A 21,760-nucleotide genomic window follows, 5' to 3' on the forward strand; every position below is an offset into this window, starting at 1 on the left:
TTTAAATACTGGACAACTGTAGGTAGTTTTTCTTAAAATTTTGTGAAAGAAAAAGCAGCTCAAAAAATGCCCTATGTTTGTATTTTCAAATGGGAAAAAAAAGACTCTACATACCATGGTTTATGTGAAAGATGTTTAATTTTTTGAATAATATTAAATAAATTATTGTGCAGTTCAGTAATACAATAAGCACATATGGAGTTGACCTTTTTAAAGGCACTTCTGGTACAATCACAGTAAAGTAACACAGTAAATTATCGCACAATAATTTACCTTGGCACCTTATAATATGCTCTGCTCATTTCACATTGTTCTTCAATGTTCCTCAGAATATTGCTTCATTTTATAAACATTTCAAAGACCCATCTTAAAATGCACCAATATCAATTGAGTTATTTTTATTTACTATTGATCATATCACTGATGAATCACATTTAGAAGACATTTTTAAGTGTTCTTTGTTCGTGTGCTAAACTACTCATTCCTTCACAGTCATATGAAAGTGTTTTAAATAGCCAAATGTAAAGGCAGTGGAACCTGTGATATAAATCTTCTAGGAATAACAGTTGTATAAGCTACAGATGTCTGTTACTTCTATTATTTATTCTTTTAAGTGATTTTTTTATATTACTATTTTTAATTATATAATTTTGAGTTACATAATTTTACAAAGAACACTTTACATTTTTTTAAGAAAACAGGCAGGATCTAATTTTTTATAAAAATATAATGATGTAGTGTTAATTTCCTGATGCTAAATTAAAATCAAACACGTTCTCTAAAGAACATCTGCAGTTACTATCAGGTTAGATATATGTAAGAGAACATAAGTATCAGCTCATCTGATTAGACTAATTTTCTTATAAAGAAAAACACCTTTGCACAAAGAAAAATATCTTTGCACAAAGATACTATTATATGATTAAGGTTGAAATCCAACTATCTGAACAAAAATGCTCAACAAATTTTGTGCATATATTCTTTCATTTTTAAGTTTTGAATAAAATTAATTTCAAAATAATAAGTATAAAAGTTATGACATAAAAGCTATGTTGAATATGAGGGATAAGATTATATCTTTATTGATAACTAAAATACTCTTTGACATAAACTAGAATATAAACAGCACATCCCAACTATAAATTTTTTAAGTAAATATAAATTATGATATTTAGAATATCTTGATATAATAGTAAATCTAAATTGTTTTATGAATAACCTGAAAAATACTATATGTAATTGATAATGATTTTTAAAATATAAACACTTCCTTTTCTTTGTGTAGTTCTATTGATTATTCAACTAAAAATTGTTCCTATAAAAGACAATTAAACATTACTCACTCTCCAAATATCTGTGTAGTCATGATAAGAATAACCATGAACAGAGGTCAAAATTATATTTTTTTATTTATTTGAGAATAAATTGAAAGCCAACTGTGCCTGAAATATTTTATAAATATGTTTCAATTATAGCAATATCAGTAATTTCCTGGAGACCTATAGATGCTAAATAGAATAATATGGCATAAAAATTCTTCAGTCAAAAGTTTCTAATGTGCAAATATGCTAAATAGAATTTCCCTGAGATGAGCCATCAGATGGCCCATAGAAATAGCCATAAAGCTGTATTGAGATTTTATTCTGAATTATAATTTAATCGGGCACCAAAAATTAGTGTTAATAGGTTTCCACCATCAGTTGAATTGTATAGTATTTCTTTTCACTGGACTATTTATAAATCTAGTACCAAACAAATGTAATCAGAAAATTTGTTTAAAATTAAACTTTCCAGAAACATACAAAAGTACATATGAACAGTCACTTGAGAAATGTGTAAGAATCAGCAATCTCTTCTGTGCCTTTCAAATATACCAACATTTAATTACTTCAAAGTTTTTTTTAAAAAAAATACATTTAAAAAGTAAAAAAGCCTCCCACATGCCCATATTGCTCATATAAGAGATTTTAACATTTTTAAAGATATGACAAGCATGAATTAGTTTAAAAGATTTGTTCTTTTTCTTTCATTATGTAATCAGATAGGATTTCTCTCACATATTTTTATGAGGAAGCCACTCATATGAAATAGCTTCTTCTATTGAATGGTCTCAGAAATGCTGCTGAGATAATCTTCAGACTTCATTATAAAATTTGTCCACTCTTGACAAATGTCCTCCATGGAGAGTTCTTCACCACCATATTCCAGAGGAAGAATGTCAGGAAAATACTGAAGTAGGCTTTGTTTGTAATTGTTCCCATGCATGTGAATCTGAAATAGTCAAAATGTTTTAGAAGGTGTCCCCTCTGCCTTTCACTAATTAGATGCAATTCCAGGGGTAAAATTAACCTCATAAAATGAGATACTCTAATAACTTCCAAAGTAGTAGGGTATGTACTATTTCTATTATTTTGCTGGTGAATCTAAGATTTTTATTTATGTTTAGATTATGGTGCTGTAAATCTAATAATTGTATTACTTTCTTAGACTTGCATTCTCTTAACCTCAGAAGATAACAAAAATGTCCTAATTGGTATTAATTCAAATAGAAGCATACATCTGAGCCCACAGTTAGATTCATGAAGAATGATTCATATGGTATTGTCAATGTGATACTCTTGGCTAGTTCAAAAGTAGAAAATTATATTGTTGAGAACCTTTGATTTTCAAATATTTTAAACTTTAAAAGTTGACCATCCAGGGCTGAGGTTATGGCTTAGTGGTAGAGTGCTTGTCTAGCACATGTGAGGCCCTGGGTTCGATTCTCAGCACTGCATATAAATGAACAAATAAACGAAATAAAGGTCTATTGACAACTAAAAAAATACTAAAAGAAAAACATTTTTTTTAAAAAAATTGATCATCGAATGGCCTGAAGTTAAGATAAACCTGTAGAAACTAAGAATACATGTTGTTAAAATAAATAAATAAATTTTCTCTTATTAAGGCAAAATGTTTATCTGTTCATTCAACAACCATTTAAAAAGCACCAGGATATGAGGAACAATGAATGAAAGGAGAATTCTACACTGAGGAGCCATACAACCTCAATTCTTGATTTTCTCTGAAATTTTAAAAATACTATCAGTTAACTGAGGAGAAATTCTGTCGTATCAGGAAAGGAGAAATATGAAAAGTGGAGTATTACTGAAAAACTGAAAGGGAAAAAAGTAGATTTGTTTTCTCCCCTATTTTGGCAAGTTTCTTCATGTTGACTTTCACTGCTTTCCTTAGCTTCTCAATTTTTAAATTTTTTCTTTCTTTTGTGTACATATACTCTTCTTTAAATTAAGTCCAGTTTTTTTTTTTTTTTTTACATTTTTGCTTGTACTTGCTCAGGATATAAACTAAAATAGAAATATTTATTTTTAGATCTTCAAAAATTAAAGAGAGGTGGTTAGCTGTTATCAAGCTACATTGGAAAGAAAGAAAAAAAATGAAGAAACAACAAAATTGGCTTTTATAAAAATACTAGAATGAGCAGGGCATCAAGGGGCACACCTGTAATCTTAGTGGCTCTGGAGGCTGAGGCAGGAGAATCATGAGTTCAAAGTCAGCCTCAGCAACTTAGCAAGGCCCTAAGCAATTCAGTGAGATCCTGTCTCTAAATAAAATACAAAAAGGGTTAGGGATGGCCCTGAGTTCAATCCTTGGTACCAAAAATAAATAAATAAAAATTTTAAAAATGAAAACACTAGAATGAAAAGTAGTTATCATCACTAAAGCAGATAATTGAGGGGTGGTTCTTAAAGAAAAATAGAAATACCCACCAGATAAATAAGCTCTATGGTCATAGTTTTCTGTTCAGGTACAAAATGTTACATTTCCTTAAAATGAAAGAATATTGTTTCTAAAATTCAAACATAGCATGATAATCCATGGTGTCACATTATATTTAAATAATTTGAGATTTAATTTGTCTAAGACTTTAAAAATACTTGGTGGTCACACACAGTGGCATGATGGGACCTGTAATTGGGGCTACTCTGGAAGCTCAGGTAGGAAGATAACTTGAGCACAAGAATTGAAGACCAACCTGGGCAACATAGCAATACCCTAAATCAAATATTTCAGAATTCTCTACAGATTAATGTAGAAGAGTGGTTGCTTTTCTTGAGAACTCAGATTCCATTTTCAACCTTTCAAAAATTCTAAAAAGTATTAGATATCCATCTGAGATAAAGCTCTGAAGGATATGCTAAAAAAAACCCACATTTTTTTTTTTGCTTCAATTCACATAACATAAAGTCCTATATGTCAGACACTGTGGTTTTCAGTTACAAATATTTAATTTAAAAAAATACCAATTTTGGCACAGGGATGTAACTGAGTGTATAACATGCACAAGGTCCTGGATTCAATCCAAACAAATAAAATTAAGGAAGAAAAATATGCATTATGACTTGCATAAATAGCACACTAACATGGTTAGAAATCAAAACAAGATACACAGTGAGATGTCTTGCTATCAACCCTATCCTCATCTATGCTTGGCTACTACACCTCTATTCTATTCAATGTAGGTGTATTTTCCTACATATCTTTTTAGTATAGTTTTATACAAAAATAAGGACCTATTCTTATTCTCCCCCTTTTATAAAAAAAAAGATAGCATATCATCAACACTCTTTTTCATTTTGTGCATTTCACTTTACAATACATCCTCCAAAACTTGTTGCATTCCTTAGTGTAAATGTATCATAGCTTTTTTAAAAATCAGTTTCCTAATGATGAATACTTGGCAGTTTTCAATGTTTTACTGCAATGAATATTTCTATATAATTTGTTTATGTACATACATATCTGTAGGATAAATTCCCAAAAGTGCTACGGTTGTGATTTAGATAACTGCAATCACACTGCCCTCTACCGGGAATATATCATTTTGCAATTGAGCCAAGGATGTATGAGTGAACCAGTTTTCCCAAGGACTTATAATATCCTTTTAATTTACAAAAATAGTTGGTTTGATAAATAAATATTCAAAATATTGAACTAATGGAGAGGGTGGGTGGGTGTGGAGGGAGATAATAAATCGATCCTTAAATGAAAAAGTTTAGAATATTTGATGTAGAAAAATAGTAACTTGAATGTGTTTTACTCACTCGTTCCTTAATCTTTTCAGTCAGGAATGGTTTAATCATGGAAAAGACAGCATGAAAAATTACTGGCTCATTTATCAAATGGATGCCACGAACTTTCAATGGAAAGGAATCCTTTGGAAAATAAAGAAAAAAATCATCTTATTGAAAAACAAATTAATATTGCAATTATGTTCCTAAGACAAGCCTCTTCTTTAAACACTTTCCAAATTTACAGCAGTACTTACGGTGTTATTTTGTTTCCAAAATTATTTATTCCAGCAACACAAAAGTCTAATTGATACTTCACTCTCACTAGATTAAGAAAAATCTTAAACAAGCATAGGCAAAGTATTAAAATATTTAATAGTTTTCCTATAAAATACTTAACGCTTTTTCACTAGAAATCCCTTCTCCCCATCACACAGAGATATTTTCTTAGGGAACCAATGACTAATTTGGACAAATATAATTTAACTTTTTTGCCAACGTTTTTTTGAGAGGTAAGTAATCAAAAGTTCATAAAAATTGAAAAACATAACACACACTTTAGGTACTGGTATACATCTTTAGCATCAAAGTAATATAGGCTTATTTAGAAGGTTTAAAAAGTTAAGAGTTGAAAGAAAAAAAACTCATCAATAGTTTCCCTATCTAAAAGTTATATGGTCAATACACAGACCTTTCTTCTTTCTTTTCTTCTTTTTTAATGCAAAGCTCTTTTTCATGTCTAACTTTTAGAGACATGTTATTAACTTGTTTTTTTCTTCCAGGTTCTTTTTATATGTATAATTTTACTTTAAATATAATTGCTAATAGGCTCCCTAAATAATTTGCATACTGTTATGTTTCATTGTTATAATATTTTTTTCTGTGGTCATCATGCATTTTAATACTGTTATAATGATCTATCAAATGGATATACCACCATTTAAGTGACCATTTTCCTATTTCTGGACAAATAATATTTAAAAAATTTTCTTCTGGGCTGGGATTGTGGCTCAGCATGGGTGAGACCCAGGTTCAATTCTCAGTACCACATAAAAATAAAGGCATTGTGTTTCGTCCATCTACACCTAAAAAGTAAATATTTTAAAAAATCTATTAAAAATGATACTATTAAAAGGTCGGGGATGTGGCTCAAGCAGTAGCGTGTTTGTCTGGCATGCAAGGGGAGCTGGGTTCGATCCTCAGCACCACATAAAAATAAAATAAAGATGTTGTGTCCACCGAAAACTAAAAAATAAATATTAAAAAATTCTCTCTCTCTCTCTCTCTCTCTCTCTCTCTCTCTCTCTCTAAAAAAAAAAGATACTGTGGTAGTGCATGCCGTTATCTCAAGTCCTCATAAGGCTGAAGCAGGAAGATCACAAGTTCAAGGCCATCCTCAGCAACTTAATGAGACCCTGTCTCAAATTAAAAATAAAAACTAAAGGGCTGGGGATGTAGCTTAGTGGTAAAGTGCCCCTGAGTTCAATTCCTAGTACTATCAAAAAAAAAAATTGGTGCTGCAGTAACTATCTTTCTAGATAGGAGGAGAAGTAGTGGTTACAAACATGACCTGTACATACAGATTACCAGGACTGAATAAAGCTTACTTTACTTCACTGCTGACAAACTATGTACCTGGGCATTGCTATGCCACTTCTTTAACCGAGTTTATTAATTTGTAAAATGGAGAAAATAATGATTTGATGTCATAGGCCCAGCATGTGCATTATGTGGTAGTGCATATGAAACACTTAGCAAAGTACCTGTCATATCATAAACTTAACTCTCTCTCTCTCTCTCTCTCTCTCTCTCTCTATATATATATATATATATATATATATATATATATATATATATATATATATATATATATATATATATTCTTTTTCTTTTTACAGTGCTGAGTATTGAACCCAGGGCCTCGCATATACTAGGCAAGCACTTTCCCACTGAGCTGCATCTCCAGCCCCAATAAACTATTATGATGGTATACAAAGCCCTTACTATATTTAAGATTGTTCTTTACCTAGAAGTAGAATTACTGGGTCAAAGACAATGACCATTTTTAAAACCTTTTAAAAAAAAGTCATATCAATTTATGCCTACACCAAGATTTATGTGACCTTTTATTGTATCATTGTTATAAACATTTTTCAGTCAGTTTTTAAATCTAGGGCAAGATTTTTACCACATTACTATCTAAATGTATAAATTCTGTGTTTACTGGTTTTGAACATTTATTTTCATGTTTTTTTAATATTTGGTATAAATAAATTTCACTTCCTGTTAGCATTATTGAATTATACGTATCATTTTTGAAATTTTATTTAAGCTTCTAATAAATACTCTAACAAAACTTAGAGCTAACATTTGGAAGTATGATACCTAAGAGTTAAAATAGTCACTTACAGTAAGTACAGCAGCAATCTTCTTGGCTACAGATGGGGTAATTTGAAACGCATGAGAAAATTGCCAACCTTCCAGATCAAATATAGCCTTGACTCCATTCCGTTGTGTTTCTACTTCCTGTACAATAAGCTCAGATGTAATTAGACTTACACGAAATACATCGTAAGCTGTAAAAACTTTTGGGTCCCATTGTGCTGGAAAAAAAAAAAAGAGGGTATCATATCTCAAAATTGTATAAAGAACCAGAGAGATTTACAAAGGGAAACTCATTCTATGTACAAGGGATCATGAATATTGAATAACGTTAAATTAAGGACCAAGGTTATCTATCCGTTTGTTCCTCCCTCCTGAAATCCCTGGCAAAGAAAAGATTTTTAAAAGCATGGAAAAAAGAAAGAATTCTTGCAGGCTGGATTTGACTGTCAAAAGCAATGGTGACTTCACATGCAGAAGAGAGCTGTGTCTTAAGATGGGAACGCCTGTGGCTATGCTACAAGCTAGGAGATGTTGGAGAAGGGAAAACCCAGGGCCTGGATTCTGAGGAGCAGGTAGGGCCCCATAGTAACTGAAGAGGTTGCTATGAGAAAAGCAGGAGGAGCAGACAGACAAGTTAATCCTCTCAACTCTCAGTGAGAAGCAGCCCAAAGCAGAGGCATGTCCCTACAGGCCTAAGCAGGAAATGTGAGCTTGGGAAAGAAGTGTTGAGGAAATGACCAGCTAGATGCACACCCAGGTAACTGCCCATGCCCAGGGAAAACAAGGGGAACCTGTGTTGAAAACAGGAACTGACATTTCTTGTCCATATGTCTCACCCGTTCCCTTGCATCCCTGAGACAGGCCACAGCAGGCAGAAATGACAATAATTGACTGGCAAGCAGGTAATTAAAAAAAAAAAAAAGATATGCATCTGTCAAAATTTTTACATGTCTATGCAAAGAACAGATGAGCTGAACTCAGTAGATAAAGGCAACAAAGCTTGAAGTAAGGTTAAGAAAGGTAGAGACATTCAAAGAAACATAATACTACCAGGGAGAAGATGTTGAAAGCTATTATTCTAAGAACAGGCAAAGATTTTTTTTTTTTTTTTTTTTTTTTTTTTTTTTTTTTTTTTTTAAAGATAGAGTGAGAGAGGAGAGAGAGAGAATTTTTTTTTTTTAATATTTATTTTTTAGTTCTCGGCAGACACAACATCTTTGTTGGTATGTGGTGCTGAGGATCGAACCTGGGCCGCACGCATGCCAGGCGAGCGCGCTACCGCTTGAGCCACATCCCCAGCCCAGGCAAAGATTTTTTAAAATCAGGTGAAATCGGATGGAACAAATGACAGACAGAACCAGTAAATGAACAGTGGTTTGGAAGATCTACTTGAGGAGTTTTCTTCAATTTGGCACACAAGTCAAGAGTTGATGAGTATGAATAAAAGTTAAACAATAATGCAGGTAAAACTAGAAATTCTAATATCCTGAGATATAGAAAGCAAATACAAAGAACATGAAACTACAGAATAGTAACCATAGAGAATTTTTTTTCCATAGCTGAAAAATGATATAAGTCTTCAGATTGAAGATTGATGAAGGGCCTAACAGAATGAATGAAAAATTATTCATAATGTGAAGTAATGGTAAAGCATTCAAAAAGCAAAGTTTCTGGTATGGGCAACTGGGTAGGATGGTGGTACCATTTATTGAGATAAAAGAGAAGCATTTTGGGTGGAAGAGATCTTAAGTAGGAACACATCAAAATGGTGATAGTGAGACATCCAAAAGTGTACAGCTAGAATAGGGAGCTGGTCACATGAACTGGATCCCCAAAGAGAAGATGGGGGTGAAGATACAAATCTGGGAGTTGTTACTTAGATGGCAATCTAAAAGAGAGATTGATTGTCTTACATCCAAGTTTTTCCTCTGTTAAGGTAGAGATAAAGTATCATATAAAGCAGAGGCTAAGGCCAGTGTAAAAGGAATTTCAGAATTTGAAGAATGAGGTGAACCTTGAGAATCCAGTTCATAAAACCAGATCCCTATTCTGGCTGTATCCATTTGGATCTCTCACTGTAACAATTTCCTTTCCTTTCCTTTTTTTTTTTTTCTTTTCTTTCTTTCTTTCTTTCTTTTTTTTTTTTTTGTACCAAGTATTGAACCCAGGGGTGTTGAACCAATGAATACATCCTCAGCCCTTTTTTGTTTTTCCGAAGCAGGGTGTTGCTAAGTTGTTTAAACTCTTGCTAAGTTTCTGAGGCTGGCTTTGAACTCAGGATCCTCCTGCCTTAGCCTCTAGAGCCTCTGGGATAACAGGCATGCACCACTGCACCCCACTCACAGTCATCAATTTGACATGTTCCTAATTATGGATCTTTTCTGCTCAAAATGCTTCTATTTTATCTCAATAAAAGGTGCCAGGTGGGTGTGCGGCTCATTGGTAGAGTACTACCCTGGCATTTGTGAGGCCTTGGATTCTGAAAACAAAGAGGAGGAGAAGAGGAAGAGGAGAAAGGAGAAAAAGAAGAAGAAGAGACAGGAGCCACCAATTAGGCTGAAGGCAACAAAGAGGCCAAGGGAAAAGGATATTTTAAAAAAGAGGAAGTGTCTCATTGTGTTGGAAGCCAAGTAAAATAAGACTACACATGTCCATGAGAGTTGGTGAAAACGTCACTGATGTCTTTTTAGCAGATGTGGGAGTGAAACCAGAGCAGTATGGGCTAAGGAATGATTGGAAAGTGTGGATGGTGAACATCCTAACTTAACAAGTCTGGCTTAGAATAGGAGAGGGAGCTGGGAAGAAAGGTGGCTGGGGCAGAGGCTGGGCAGGGGTGGGATAGAGGAGGACTTTTTGTATATTTTTAGAGGACTGAACCTTAACAGATTTAAGTATTGATTGGTAACATCTAGTAGCAACAAAAGCCCTAAAGATCTAGAAAAAGAAAAGATAATCAGAAGGAGTCTTGGGACGGTATAATGGAATTACTCTTGCTTTTTAAAACCCTCAGGTTCATGGTAAGCATTTGAAAAATAAATATGACTAAAAAAATACAATACTCCTTCAGACACTAGGTGATGAGCCAAATGAAGTTTACAGATCAAAATATTTTCATGACCTAAATTTCTGAGTCAACTAACTTAATAGTCTGAGCCAATGTCAAGTTGGTTCAGTAGCCACAGATGGCTGGTGGCTACTATAAAAATATTTCATCATCATAGAAAGTTTGATGAGATAGTGCTGGCTAGTCTTTAAGAAGAACTTATGACCAAAAGAGCATGTTTTCTTTCTCACTACCAAAATGTCATTTTTACTTTTTATTTTGCCCAAGTGGCTCCTAACCAGAGAGGAGGTAAGACGAGAGAGAGAGAGAGAGAGAGAGAGAGAGAGAGAGAGAGAGAGAGAGAGAGAGAGAGAGAGAGAGAGAGAGAGAGAGAGAGAGAGAGAGAGAGAGAGAGAGAGAGAGAGAGAGAGAGAGAATATTCAGTCAGGCACTGCAGAGCCCAAAACCTTGCTATGAATTTCAGTTTTATGTTCCTGGGAACTCTTAATAGATTTGCCAGATAAAATATAGAACACACAGTTAAAGCTGAATTTATGATAAATATGATATAATTATTTAGCACAACTATGCCCCATGCATACTTCAAAAATATTCTTTATCTGAAATTCAAATATGACTGGGCACCCTATATTCTTATAATATGTAGGTTTCTTTGCTAAATAAAACACGAACACTGGCAACCCTATCCCTGAGGAGTTCAAGGAACTTATGACTGACAAATCATTCAATAGCCTCTGGCACTAGAGGAGACATGAAAGAACAGAAAGGTCATTTTAATGTCTGCTTTATAGATAATGGCTTAATGATTAACTCAGGTTTGTTTGGTTTTTTTTTTGACAAACAAGCTGGGACAAAAAATAAATAAAAAGAAAACAGAATAACTCTATTTGATCATCTGATACCCTTTCAAGAATTAAATATAGTATCTTTTTGCCAGATACCAAGCTTTCATTATAGGCAAGTATCTTATCTCTAAGCGGGCTGAAAATATAAATACATAAAGTTTAATTCTTTAAAGATTTAAAAGTTAGCTGGATATCATAGCACACTTCTCTAGTCCCAGCTACTCTGGCAGGCTGAGGCAGGGGGATGATGGAACCCCTGGGGTTCAAGGCTAGCCCAGAGAGCCCAGAAAGACCCCATCTCAAAAAAGAAAGAAAAAAGGATGAAACTTCTACAAGATGATAATTCATAAAATGCAGCTCACAAAAAGTTGGTTTTATTTGTCCTTTCAACTGAGCTATAGAGTTCCCTTTCACTTGGCTTTTAAAATCATACACAGAACTAAACAGGCAACAGAAGTAGGTCACCAAATGCTGTAGTCTGAATGTCTATGTCCCCCCACAAAAAAATTTATATGTTGAAATCCTAACTCCCAAGGTCATGATATCAGTGGGGAAGTCTTTGGGAAGTGATCAGGTCATGAGGATAAGAGACTTCAAAAATGGAATTAGTGCCCTTATGAAAAGAGGCCCAAGAGAGACCTTTGCTCACTGATGTGAGGTTAGAGTGAGAAAATGTCTATGAACCAGAACACAGGGTCTCATCAGAACCAAATCTGCTGGTGCCTTGATTTTGGACTTCTTAGCCTTCACAACTGTAAGAAATAACTTTCTATTTTTTAATCCACATAGTCTATGACAGTTTGTTGTAGCAGCTTGAATGGATAAAGCACCCACTCACAAAACTAGGAATGCCTAGTAATTAAAAAGAGAAAAGATGAAAATAAAAAGGTGCTAATGGAATAAAGTGTCTGCAACAATTTCCAGGGGTTCTTGGTCCCTACTACACCCCCTTCCACCCAGAGAAATGAGTCCCTTGCTCCTCAGCCCTGGGCATTATTGAACTGGTCATTCACTCACTCATTCCACAAATATTTAATGAGCACTTTCCGTGTACCAGGCCCTATGCTCAGTGCTTGGGACACAGCAATGAACATAAGAGACAAAATCTATGAATACATGGGGCTTATATCTTATAGTTCAGAATTCTTTTTTTTTCTTTTTATTTCCTACTAAACATTTTTTTTGAACACTTTATCTTGAGCGCTTTCACTTTTTCCCACTATTGCTCTTCCCATTTTTCTTTTATTTTATACAGTTGACTGTTTGGAAAAGTACAAGTAGGATTTTCGCCAAATTCTGTTAATTTTCTCAAAACTGCCAACATTTTCTTATATTTGGTAAATGTTAAGACCTAAAGTACACTGAGGTTGAAACCTAAAAACATAAATTGAAACCTAAATTCTTAAACATAGACACTAAAACATTCTATTCGGCAATCAATGAAAAATATGAGGAGAGAGGAGGCGGAGGAGGAGAAGGAAGGTGGGGGAGAAGAAGAGCTGTGTGTGACTCACCAATTCTGTAAATAAGAACTTTGCTGCCAGTGGGATCCCTGGATCTCAGAACTCCATGGTAGCCAGCCTTCAAAAGGCCAAGGATGCTTCCAGGTTGGAGATCTGCGCTTAGTTCTGGACATTCTGCTCTCCATTTATAATAGTTTTTTAGTAACTGAAAAATAAAATTAAAACTGTCCACAGATTGTACACCTGGTAAGCATTTTGTGATAACTGTAGGAAAACCTTGACATTATATGAGCATCCATTAAATCCATTATATCTGGATTTTAATCTGGGGTATCTTTTAGCTGAGCATGACAGCATCCCTCTACAGAGCCCAAGTTCCCATCATCAAGGGTCTAAGGTAACAGGAGTTTTTCATCAAGTAATTTTCAGTCTAGTAATTTTCAGTTGCCACCTAGAGTAGACAGTGTCTAAAGTCAACTACCAACACGACTTCCCCTCCTGGTATACACATGCATTCCTTCTAGCAGGCAGTGGGATTCATTTGGTTTTCTCCACCTGTGTGTGAGCTGGCCTTACACTTTACTTGGACCAATAGAAATTGATGGTGAGAAACTAATGTGACTCCATTTTTTAAAATAAATAAATAACAGCAGTTGCTACCTCAAGGCCTGTCCTAAGGAAGGGGGCGTGACCCTTGTCCTTGGAAAAACCCACAGAGCACTCCTAGGCACATACCCACCCTGCTGAGTTGTTTGTAAATAACAGGAGAGGTGTCCCTGACTCAGTTAGGCTAGGTGGGGACCCATAGCAACCCCCCTAGCAACCTCCAATTAGCATGAGACAGGGAAAATACCTGGGATGCCAGATGACCCCCAAGTAGTTTATGGTGGTTGATAACATGTTGGGAAACCATGTAGTTTAGCACGTACACCCCTCGTGGCCTAAACCAATCAGTTCAAAGGAATCCCCATCTTGTACTAGCCAATCACCCCTACCCAACTTGTTCCCCCCATTGAATGTGCTAATCAATGTTAAGAATTGTTGTTTGACTTTCCTGTGGTATGGAATGATTTGCTGTGTGATGTTGTGACACATAGAGTATCCCCCCAAACCTATAAAATCTCACTGAACAAAGGACCGGGACTCACTCCCCGGGACTGCTGCTTCGGGAACGGTTGTGAGTCCAGGCTCGAGCTTGCAGTAAAGACTCTTGTGAAAAAAAAAAAAAAAAAACTCTTGTGTGATTGCATCGGATTCAGCTCCTGGAGGTCTATTGGGGTCCCACGAATCTGGCATAACAATGGAAATGACACTGCACCAGGTCTTAAAAACCCTGGAACCTTCTGAATTTGTTGTTTTGTTTTGTTTTTGAGACTCAGACGCCATGTAAGATTGTTGAATGAAAACAGTTCACACGGAGAGAAGCCCTGGAGGTTGAGAGGTCATCCTGGTTAGGCTCACTTAACCAAGTTCCCATCTGGTGTCATGTTCAGCAGAGAGGAAGCATCCCCAATGAGCCCTGCCCAAACCAGAGAACACAAATAAATAGTTGTGCTTTAAGGCAAGAGGTTTGGGGATGTTTTATTACTCAGCAGAAGAAAACCAAAATGCCACCTTTAGTATTTTTTTTTTTAAAGAGAGAGACAGAGACAGAGAGAAAGAGAGAGAGAAATTTTTAAATATTTATATTTTTTAGTTTTTGGTAGACACAACATCTTTATTTTATTTTTATGTGGTGCTGAGGATCCAACCCAGTGCCCCTCGAATGCCAGGCCAGCGCACTACCGCTTGAGCCACATCCCCAGCCCAAGTATTTTTAAAAAAATAAGAATAGAAATCAATCAACTGAATTAGAAGAGCCCAAGGAACAGTACACCTGGCTAAAAAATCTTAGCAAAACATGGTTTTAAGGAATCCTACATTCTTCCCACCCCACCACCTGCCACCCCAAAATAAACACCAGAGATGGCCAATCAACAAATGCACACTGTAAAGAACACTAAAGCAAAGGATATATTTAAAAATTATTATATTTTAATTTTCCTCTTTATGATTTTCATCCTTCTCCATTTTTCTAAAATAATAGTATTTTATTTTCAGTTTAAAGACACCTATTAGCAATGTGCAATCACAGTTAAGGCAAAAAGGAAAAGACAGATTTTATATTTGAAATGCATTAGAATAAAGATGGTAACCATAATCACAAAAAAAAAGTAGTAATGATTTGGAAGAGAAACTACAAATAATACAGAAAGTAGAGGTAAAAATTGTGAGCCCTGTAAAGTGTCCCTGGCTGGGAATGGCTGGGGGAGACAGAGAGGCTGGCTGGGCGAGAGAAGAGGAGCATCCCTGTGTCTTAAGTCGTCAGCATCACCCCACCCGCCTCCTCTGATCTTGTCTCCCTCTCTCTGTGTCTCTCTCCCTCTTTTCATCTCCACATTTAATAAACTCTTCTTAACTTTAAGAGAGAAAACTGAGAGGTAAATGCAACAGAGAAGTAAGGGAAAAAAAAAAAGTCAGTCAGTGTGCCAACCAAGAAATAATTGGTGACCTAAATATCAGTTTACAAAAGTAGTAAGAACAACAGGCACATTGTAGGTTCTGGTATGCTCATTTTGTTCTAGGAGATGAATTTCCCTTCCTCCTCCTGTCCTCAGGAGCATCAGAATAGGTATCTACAGCAATTTACAATGCTCATTACTTTTTGAGAGTTTCCTCAGACATATAAGCAGGTCTTTCAATTCTGATTCAAGCAAAATGCTAGAAACAGAATATTAGTAGCTATATAGAAATAATGCCTTTATTTCCTGGGGAATGATGAAAGTTGTGGCTTTGTTAGAAGGGAACTTTTAGGTAATAGGGGCAGGGTAGTCAGCTTATTGGTCTCTGCAGAAAGCTGGCTCCCAGGGGATAGAAATATGTGTTGAACAAAAGAATGAATCAATGCATGAATAAATCATGTCCACACACTTGAAAAACTATGTTCTGTAAAGATGCACAAATCACTTTCATTCCTCTGACACTTAACTTTTGCAAAGTGGAACATCGAAATCCAAACCTTGGATTATTACTCTTCTACTGATAAATGAATTCACTGGTCCAATAGTGCAAATATTTTACATAAATGCCAAAAATGAACTATTACTGAGCAGTTCTCAAACTACTTTATGTCCACAGTAACAAAAATATGGCTGCAAACGAATATTCATTATTATAACATGCATGTTTTTAAAAATAAATAAATAAAATAATAGAAGTGAAAAAAATATTTACAGTGTTATGTTTTAACTATACTTTATCATAAAGATTCCTCTTACATTTTTCATGTATTTTCAAACAAAATAATGGTCTTTGTGCCACTCTTACAAGGTCTAATGAAGTAATTTCAAGTCCTCCTACAACTACCTTGAAAGGTAACTTTGGGAAGTTACTGGATTAACTAAGGTCATCAGAGTGGAACCTCCATGGTTGAATACTAAGGGCTTTATCAGAGTGGGGAGATCCTTGCCTCTCCAGAGGCTGAGACAGGAGGATTCCAAGTTCAAGGCCAACCTTGGCAACTAAGACCATTAGATGGATAAGAAACTTACGTGATCTGGTAAGTTTCAAAACGGAAATTACATTTAGAGGGAAATTAGCATGGAGAATCCATGGAATTTTGAAAGTTTTAAAATCTTTGGGTAAACTATGAAGATAATTAAAGGATGTTAAAAATCCCATGTCTTAGTTTTATGTTGGTAATAACAATAACAGACTAGGTAAGTGATAAACAGAAGGGGTTTATTGGCTCATAGTTCTGACCCAAGGTCCTAGAAGCCATATTTTCTCATGACCTTCTTACTGACAAGAGTCCCAAGGTGGCACAGGACATCAGATGGCAAGAGACAGAAAGTGTGTGCACTGTGGTCTCTTTCTTGCTGCTGCTATTGGTTTCTCCTCCTCTCTCCTCCTCCTCCTGCTCCTCTTCCTCCTTTTCCCAGGATCATTCGATTTCTAAGCTACATCCCAATCCTCCTTTTAGTTTATTTTCGACAAGTTCTGCCTAAGTTGCCAAGGTTGGCCTCTAATTTGAGATACTCCTGTCAAGGCCCCTGGAGTAGCAGGCTGTCCTGCACTTCTTTTAATCCATCAGTATGCTGTTGTGGGGACCCCCCTGATGATCTTAGAGAATCTCAATCACTTCCCAAAGGCCTCACCTCCAAACACCATACTCTGATTAAGTTCCTCACAATGGGGTTTAAACTCCAATACAAGTTTTGGAGGGCATAAATTTTACTCAAACTACAACAGCAGAAATCAAAAATAGAACTGGACTATTCACTTGTAAAAGACAGGACTGGACTATTCAATTGTAAAATTCATAAGGATTTGTAAGAGAGCTGAGGGTAGTTTTTTTCATTGTTTTTTTAAATATTTTTCAATATTTATTTTTTAGTTGTAGTTGGACACAGTATCTTTATTTTATTTATTTTTATGTGGTGTTGAGGATCAAACCCGGCACCTCGAACATGCTAGGCGAGTACTCTATCACTGAGCCACGATCCCAGCCCTTTTTCATTGTTTTAAACCAAAAAGGTTAGTACATATATCTGATAGCATAGTCCCTCCTGAGTTCTACCCAACTTCAAATCTCTGCTCCACTTAGTCAGTACATGATTTTTGACAATTTACTTACTTTTTATACCTCAATTTCTTCTAACATGAAAAAATAATGCAAATATTTCTTTAAAATGTACCCAACATTTCACAAGCATATTAGTTAGCTATGAGGATTACAAGACCTTATTAATTCATTATAACTTCAAATACAAATGCTAGAATAATGAGAAGTTTCATCATAACCAGTGTTCTTCTCAAGATTTCTTCCTACAAAAACTGTAGGGCTTATATATTATGAATATGGAGTTTGAGTTAAATTAACTGCCACTGTGGAGGAAAATTAAAAGCCAGTTTCACATTTTTACTCTTTCCTCTTTCCTTTCCAGTTGGCAGAAAAGTTAAGACAAAGAGGTCACAGACAGAAACTTGATTAGTGTCCAGTGAATTTGGACATAGTCCTGCTAGCCAGTTCTTCAAGGGCACAGTGTAATAAAAACCATTCAGTGAAATAAGGAAGACAGAAGAATATCTAAGTCACAGAGGATGAAGTTGAATTTTACTTCTTTTTCTACTTAGACATTACTTCTTAAAAAAACAGCAAAATTAAAAATCAGCCAACACACCATTTTATTATTCGTTATCTCCATACATATATGTACAATACCTCATTTAAACTGCATTTCTCACAAAACGAAAATTAAATCTTCATTTTCGGTTGGTTATGAGTACACATTAGCTTATTACTCAGGATGTCAGGACACTTGCATAAGCATTGAACTTCATGAAAATAAAGAAAACTGTATTCTTACTTTAGTCCTAACAGCAAAATAAATCTCAATATATCAACCATGCTGACATAGAAAAAGAGAAGCCATCATTTCTCGGGAAAATTCTGGATTGAAGAGTTTCTAAAACCCAAATGTGGGGGTTGAGGGTGTAGCTCTGTGGTAGAGCAGGTGCTCAGCATTCATGAGGCCCTGCCTGGGTTCAACTGCCAGCATCAAAAGCAAGAACAAAGAGCAATCAAAAACCAATCAATCAATACATTTGATCACAATAAAAAAAATTAAAGTCTTTCTGAAAGAAAATAGCATAGTGATGTCAAAAGACAAGCATCAAGCTAGGATAAAGAACTATTTTATTTGATACACAGATACTTTGATATACAGATATGAATCAGTAAGATATAAAAATGAACAAATGGCAAACAGGCAATTAAAGTAAAAAATAATTTTTAAAGGTTAGCTATATTAAAGATTATCCTCAGGGCTGGGGATGTAGCTCAGTTGGTAGAGTGCTTGCCTTGCATGACAAGGCCCTGGGTTCAATCCCTAGCACTACACACACACAAAAAAAATTACCCTCAAAGTGCATGCATATTGTTATAACCATGACAAGCCATTTCTCAGCCAGTCATGGAAGTACACACCTGTAATGTCAGCTACTCCAGAGTCTCTTAATACAAGGCCAGCCTCAACAATTCAGCAAGACCTATCTCAAAATAAAGTTTTTTAAAAGACAGAATGGGAATATCACTCAGTGGTAAGGCACTTGCTTTTATGTGTGAGGTCCTAGGTTCAACCCTCAATGCCACAAACAAACAAAATCTCACTATGTAATATGAAAGTGATAAAATTAGTGCAAACCCTCTGGAAAGCCATTTGTGATATTCCTCAAGACTGAAAAAATGTACTTTTTATTCCATCCAGCAATTTCCCCACCTAAATTTATTCAATAAGGGTGTGTCCCTATTTATGCACCAGAGGAAGCATGAAGATATACCAGATACACCATTGATGATGGAAGAAACCACAGAAACCTTGCTTGTTGCATCTTGTGTACTCTAGGCAAACAGTTAAGAGTCCAAAAAAGAGAATCACTGAAAGACTGAACAGCGGGCAAGGCAGCACTGGCATCAGTTGGTAAAATCCCATCCGAAAGCAGAGGACTAATTAATATGTAATATACCCATTTTATGGCATAACAGCAGCTCCAAAATAAGCAAGATGTATGTGTACATGGTCATATGAGACGACTCCCTTGATAAGTCAGGTAAGAAAGGCAGAACACGCATGCACCCGCTTATGTGAATATAGGCATGGCTGAAAAGGTAAACAGATGACAGACATGGTTCCTGGGTATTGAGGGTAAAGAAATTTTTTTCCTTCAGAAAGTTACTTTTAAAAACTTGCTTTGCACTTTTTGTTATTTTGTATTATCTGCAGTATTTTCACTATTTACTTTTTTCAATAAAATTTTTTACTTAAAACAAGGGAAAGAAAAAAAAAAACCTCAATGAAGCACATTTAAATTCTGTTCTAGAACTGACTTCCCTGTTCCCAATGTGCAGAATGACATTGAGCAAGGCACTCAGAAAATGGGCTAGATCCCATCCAATTCCTTAGTGCTTACCATGTGCCTGGCACTGTACTGGGCACATCTTGTTCTAACCGTTTAATTGATTAATGTTCAATCCTCACAATCAATCAACAAGATAAGGGTTCTCACCGTTATTTAACAGATAAAGGACAATGAACCCCAAGTAACAAATTCAAGGTCGCATCTCTGATTTCGGTCTTTTCACCACCCTTTCTCTCAAACTGGTGTAACACACTTGGAAACATAAAAGAATCGCCCCGTAGTTCCCCTGGGTTCAAAAATATACCGGGCTGCTTTACTGTCTTGACATTTAAATATTACTATTAATAATACTAGTTTGCTAGGGTATGGCTTCGGATCTTCAATTTTACTGGCAATATCATTTTCCTCGCCACACGTAGTTTTTCTGCTCAGATGTGACAATTCTGAGATACCTGCTTCTACTTTACTATCACAGAATTTCTCCCGGGGAGAGGAAGGCATAAAGTTTCCTCCAAAACTTGACGGGCTCGGGAGACATATCTAGGTCGAATTCCAGTGCTTGCCATTACCCGCGAGGGCTCCAACACTTTTTAAGTTTCCCTCTTTCCACTAACTTCAAAGAACTGGAAGGACCTGAGCGCGATTTCTTGGAAGATCTACAGCCGCAGGGAGCGCCCACGCTTGGTGCGTTAGGATCCTGTGCGTCCTGCCGGCAACCGGAGCGTCCGCAGGGATCCAGGTGAAGTCACAGACGCCCTGCCCGGCTGGCCAGGCGCAGCGCAGCACTTACCCGCCAGGCCAGGTCCAGGTCAAAATCCCGGGCGCGCAGGAATCGAAGTAGAAAGGAATCGGTGAGCGGCAGCGGCGCGAACCAGGTGCCCTCCTCCCGGGCTCGGCGCCGCAGCTCCGCCAGGCTGGGCTGCAGCAGCGGCGAGTGGTCCGGCAGCGCGCTGAGCTGCAGCCCGGTTGGCAGCCCCGACCGCATCTCTGCCATGCCAGTGGCGGCCACCGCCGCTGCCAGGACAGCGGGGGGGGAAAAGCGCCGGCCCCGCGCCACCCTCAGCCCCTCCTCTGTTGGCCGCTGCCCAGCGCACACCCACCCGCGCACAACCCTCCTCGGGCCTTGCCACCAGGCTCGTGGGAGGGTGAGAGCTGCCTCTTAAAGGAATCCCAGTAGTGTCCCCGTGCGGGCTCAACAGGTCTTTAGTAGTTTGAAGTAGTAATTCGAGCCCTTCCTCCTGAGGGAAGTCAAAGTCAAGAGCATGCTGTCCAAAAGTTACTTGGAAGGTTTAAAAAAATCACCAGTCAGAGGACCTTTTGTTCTCCTCCCTCCCTCTTTTTCATTCCTTCCTCCCTGGAATCTTGCAGCTGGAAAGAGTCTTAGAACAACCGATTTAAGGGCCCTGCCGCTCCTGAGCCCTAGTCTTTCCATATGGCGCCTGAAACCGTATTACAACAATGTTTCAAAAATGCAGTTCCACAAAGCCACCATAAGAGGCTCCTCCCCTTTCTTCCCTCCCAATCCAGGGAAACCCTTCTGAGTTCTTGGCACCTGGCCCTGCTAGTGTCATATACAAATAAATGGGGAGAATTTTTTTTTTTTAACGCCATAAACCTATTCTGTTAAACTCCACAATCACTCATCTGCAAGTACGTCTGCAGTTGTACTAGTCTGTCCAGTGGCCTAATATGATAGAATCTATGGGATCTTAGGTAGGGAGCAGGAGGCCTGGAACTGAGGCAGAAATCTGAGCAGTTGTTTTTAACAGGCCTTTCCTTTTTCTTTTTCTCTTTAAAGAGAGAGTGAGAGAGGAGGGAGGAGAGAGAGAGAGAGAGAGAGAGAGAGAGAGAGAGAGAAATTTTTAATATTTATTTTTTTTAGTTCTCGGCAGACACAACATCTTTGTTGGTATGTGGTGCTGAGGATGGAAACCGGGCCGCACGCATGCTACCGCTTGAGCCACATCCCCA

The 21,760-nt window shown here is 36.6% G+C and overlaps 1 protein-coding gene across 1 annotated transcript; it reads right to left on the reverse strand.

The window, feature by feature from the left end:
- Positions 1–119: 119 nt before the first annotated feature.
- Ttpa (alpha tocopherol transfer protein) lies at positions 120–21,242 on the reverse strand. Its single transcript, XM_078017083.1, has 5 exons — positions 20,580–21,242; positions 12,881–13,034; positions 7,482–7,675; positions 5,106–5,216; positions 120–2,271 (listed from the first exon to the last, which is right to left on the reverse strand). Exons 1-5 carry the CDS (start codon positions 20,781–20,783, stop codon positions 2,098–2,100), a joined length of 837 nt encoding a protein of 278 aa, XP_077873209.1. The 5' UTR covers positions 20,784–21,242; the 3' UTR covers positions 120–2,097.
- Between the last annotated feature and the right edge of the window lie 518 nt (positions 21,243–21,760).

Source organism: Ictidomys tridecemlineatus, chromosome 7, assembly GCF_052094955.1.
Source record: "Ictidomys tridecemlineatus isolate mIctTri1 chromosome 7, mIctTri1.hap1, whole genome shotgun sequence".
NCBI lineage: Eukaryota > Metazoa > Chordata > Mammalia > Rodentia > Sciuridae > Ictidomys > Ictidomys tridecemlineatus.

Bases quoted from the DNA above. Each gene is read 5' to 3' on its own strand.
- Ttpa (XM_078017083.1), bottom strand. From the start codon at position 20,783: ATGGCAGAGATGCGGTCGGGGCTGCCAACCGGGCTGCAGCTCAGCGCG. The intron at 13,035-20,579 runs GTAAGTGCTGCG...TTTATTTTTCAG, and splicing joins ACCTGGACCTGGCCTGGCGG to TTACTAAAAAACTATTATAA. The intron at 5,217-7,481 runs GTAAGTGACTAT...TATTTTCCAAAG, and splicing joins AGATTGCTGCTGTACTTACT to GATTCCTTTCCATTGAAAGT.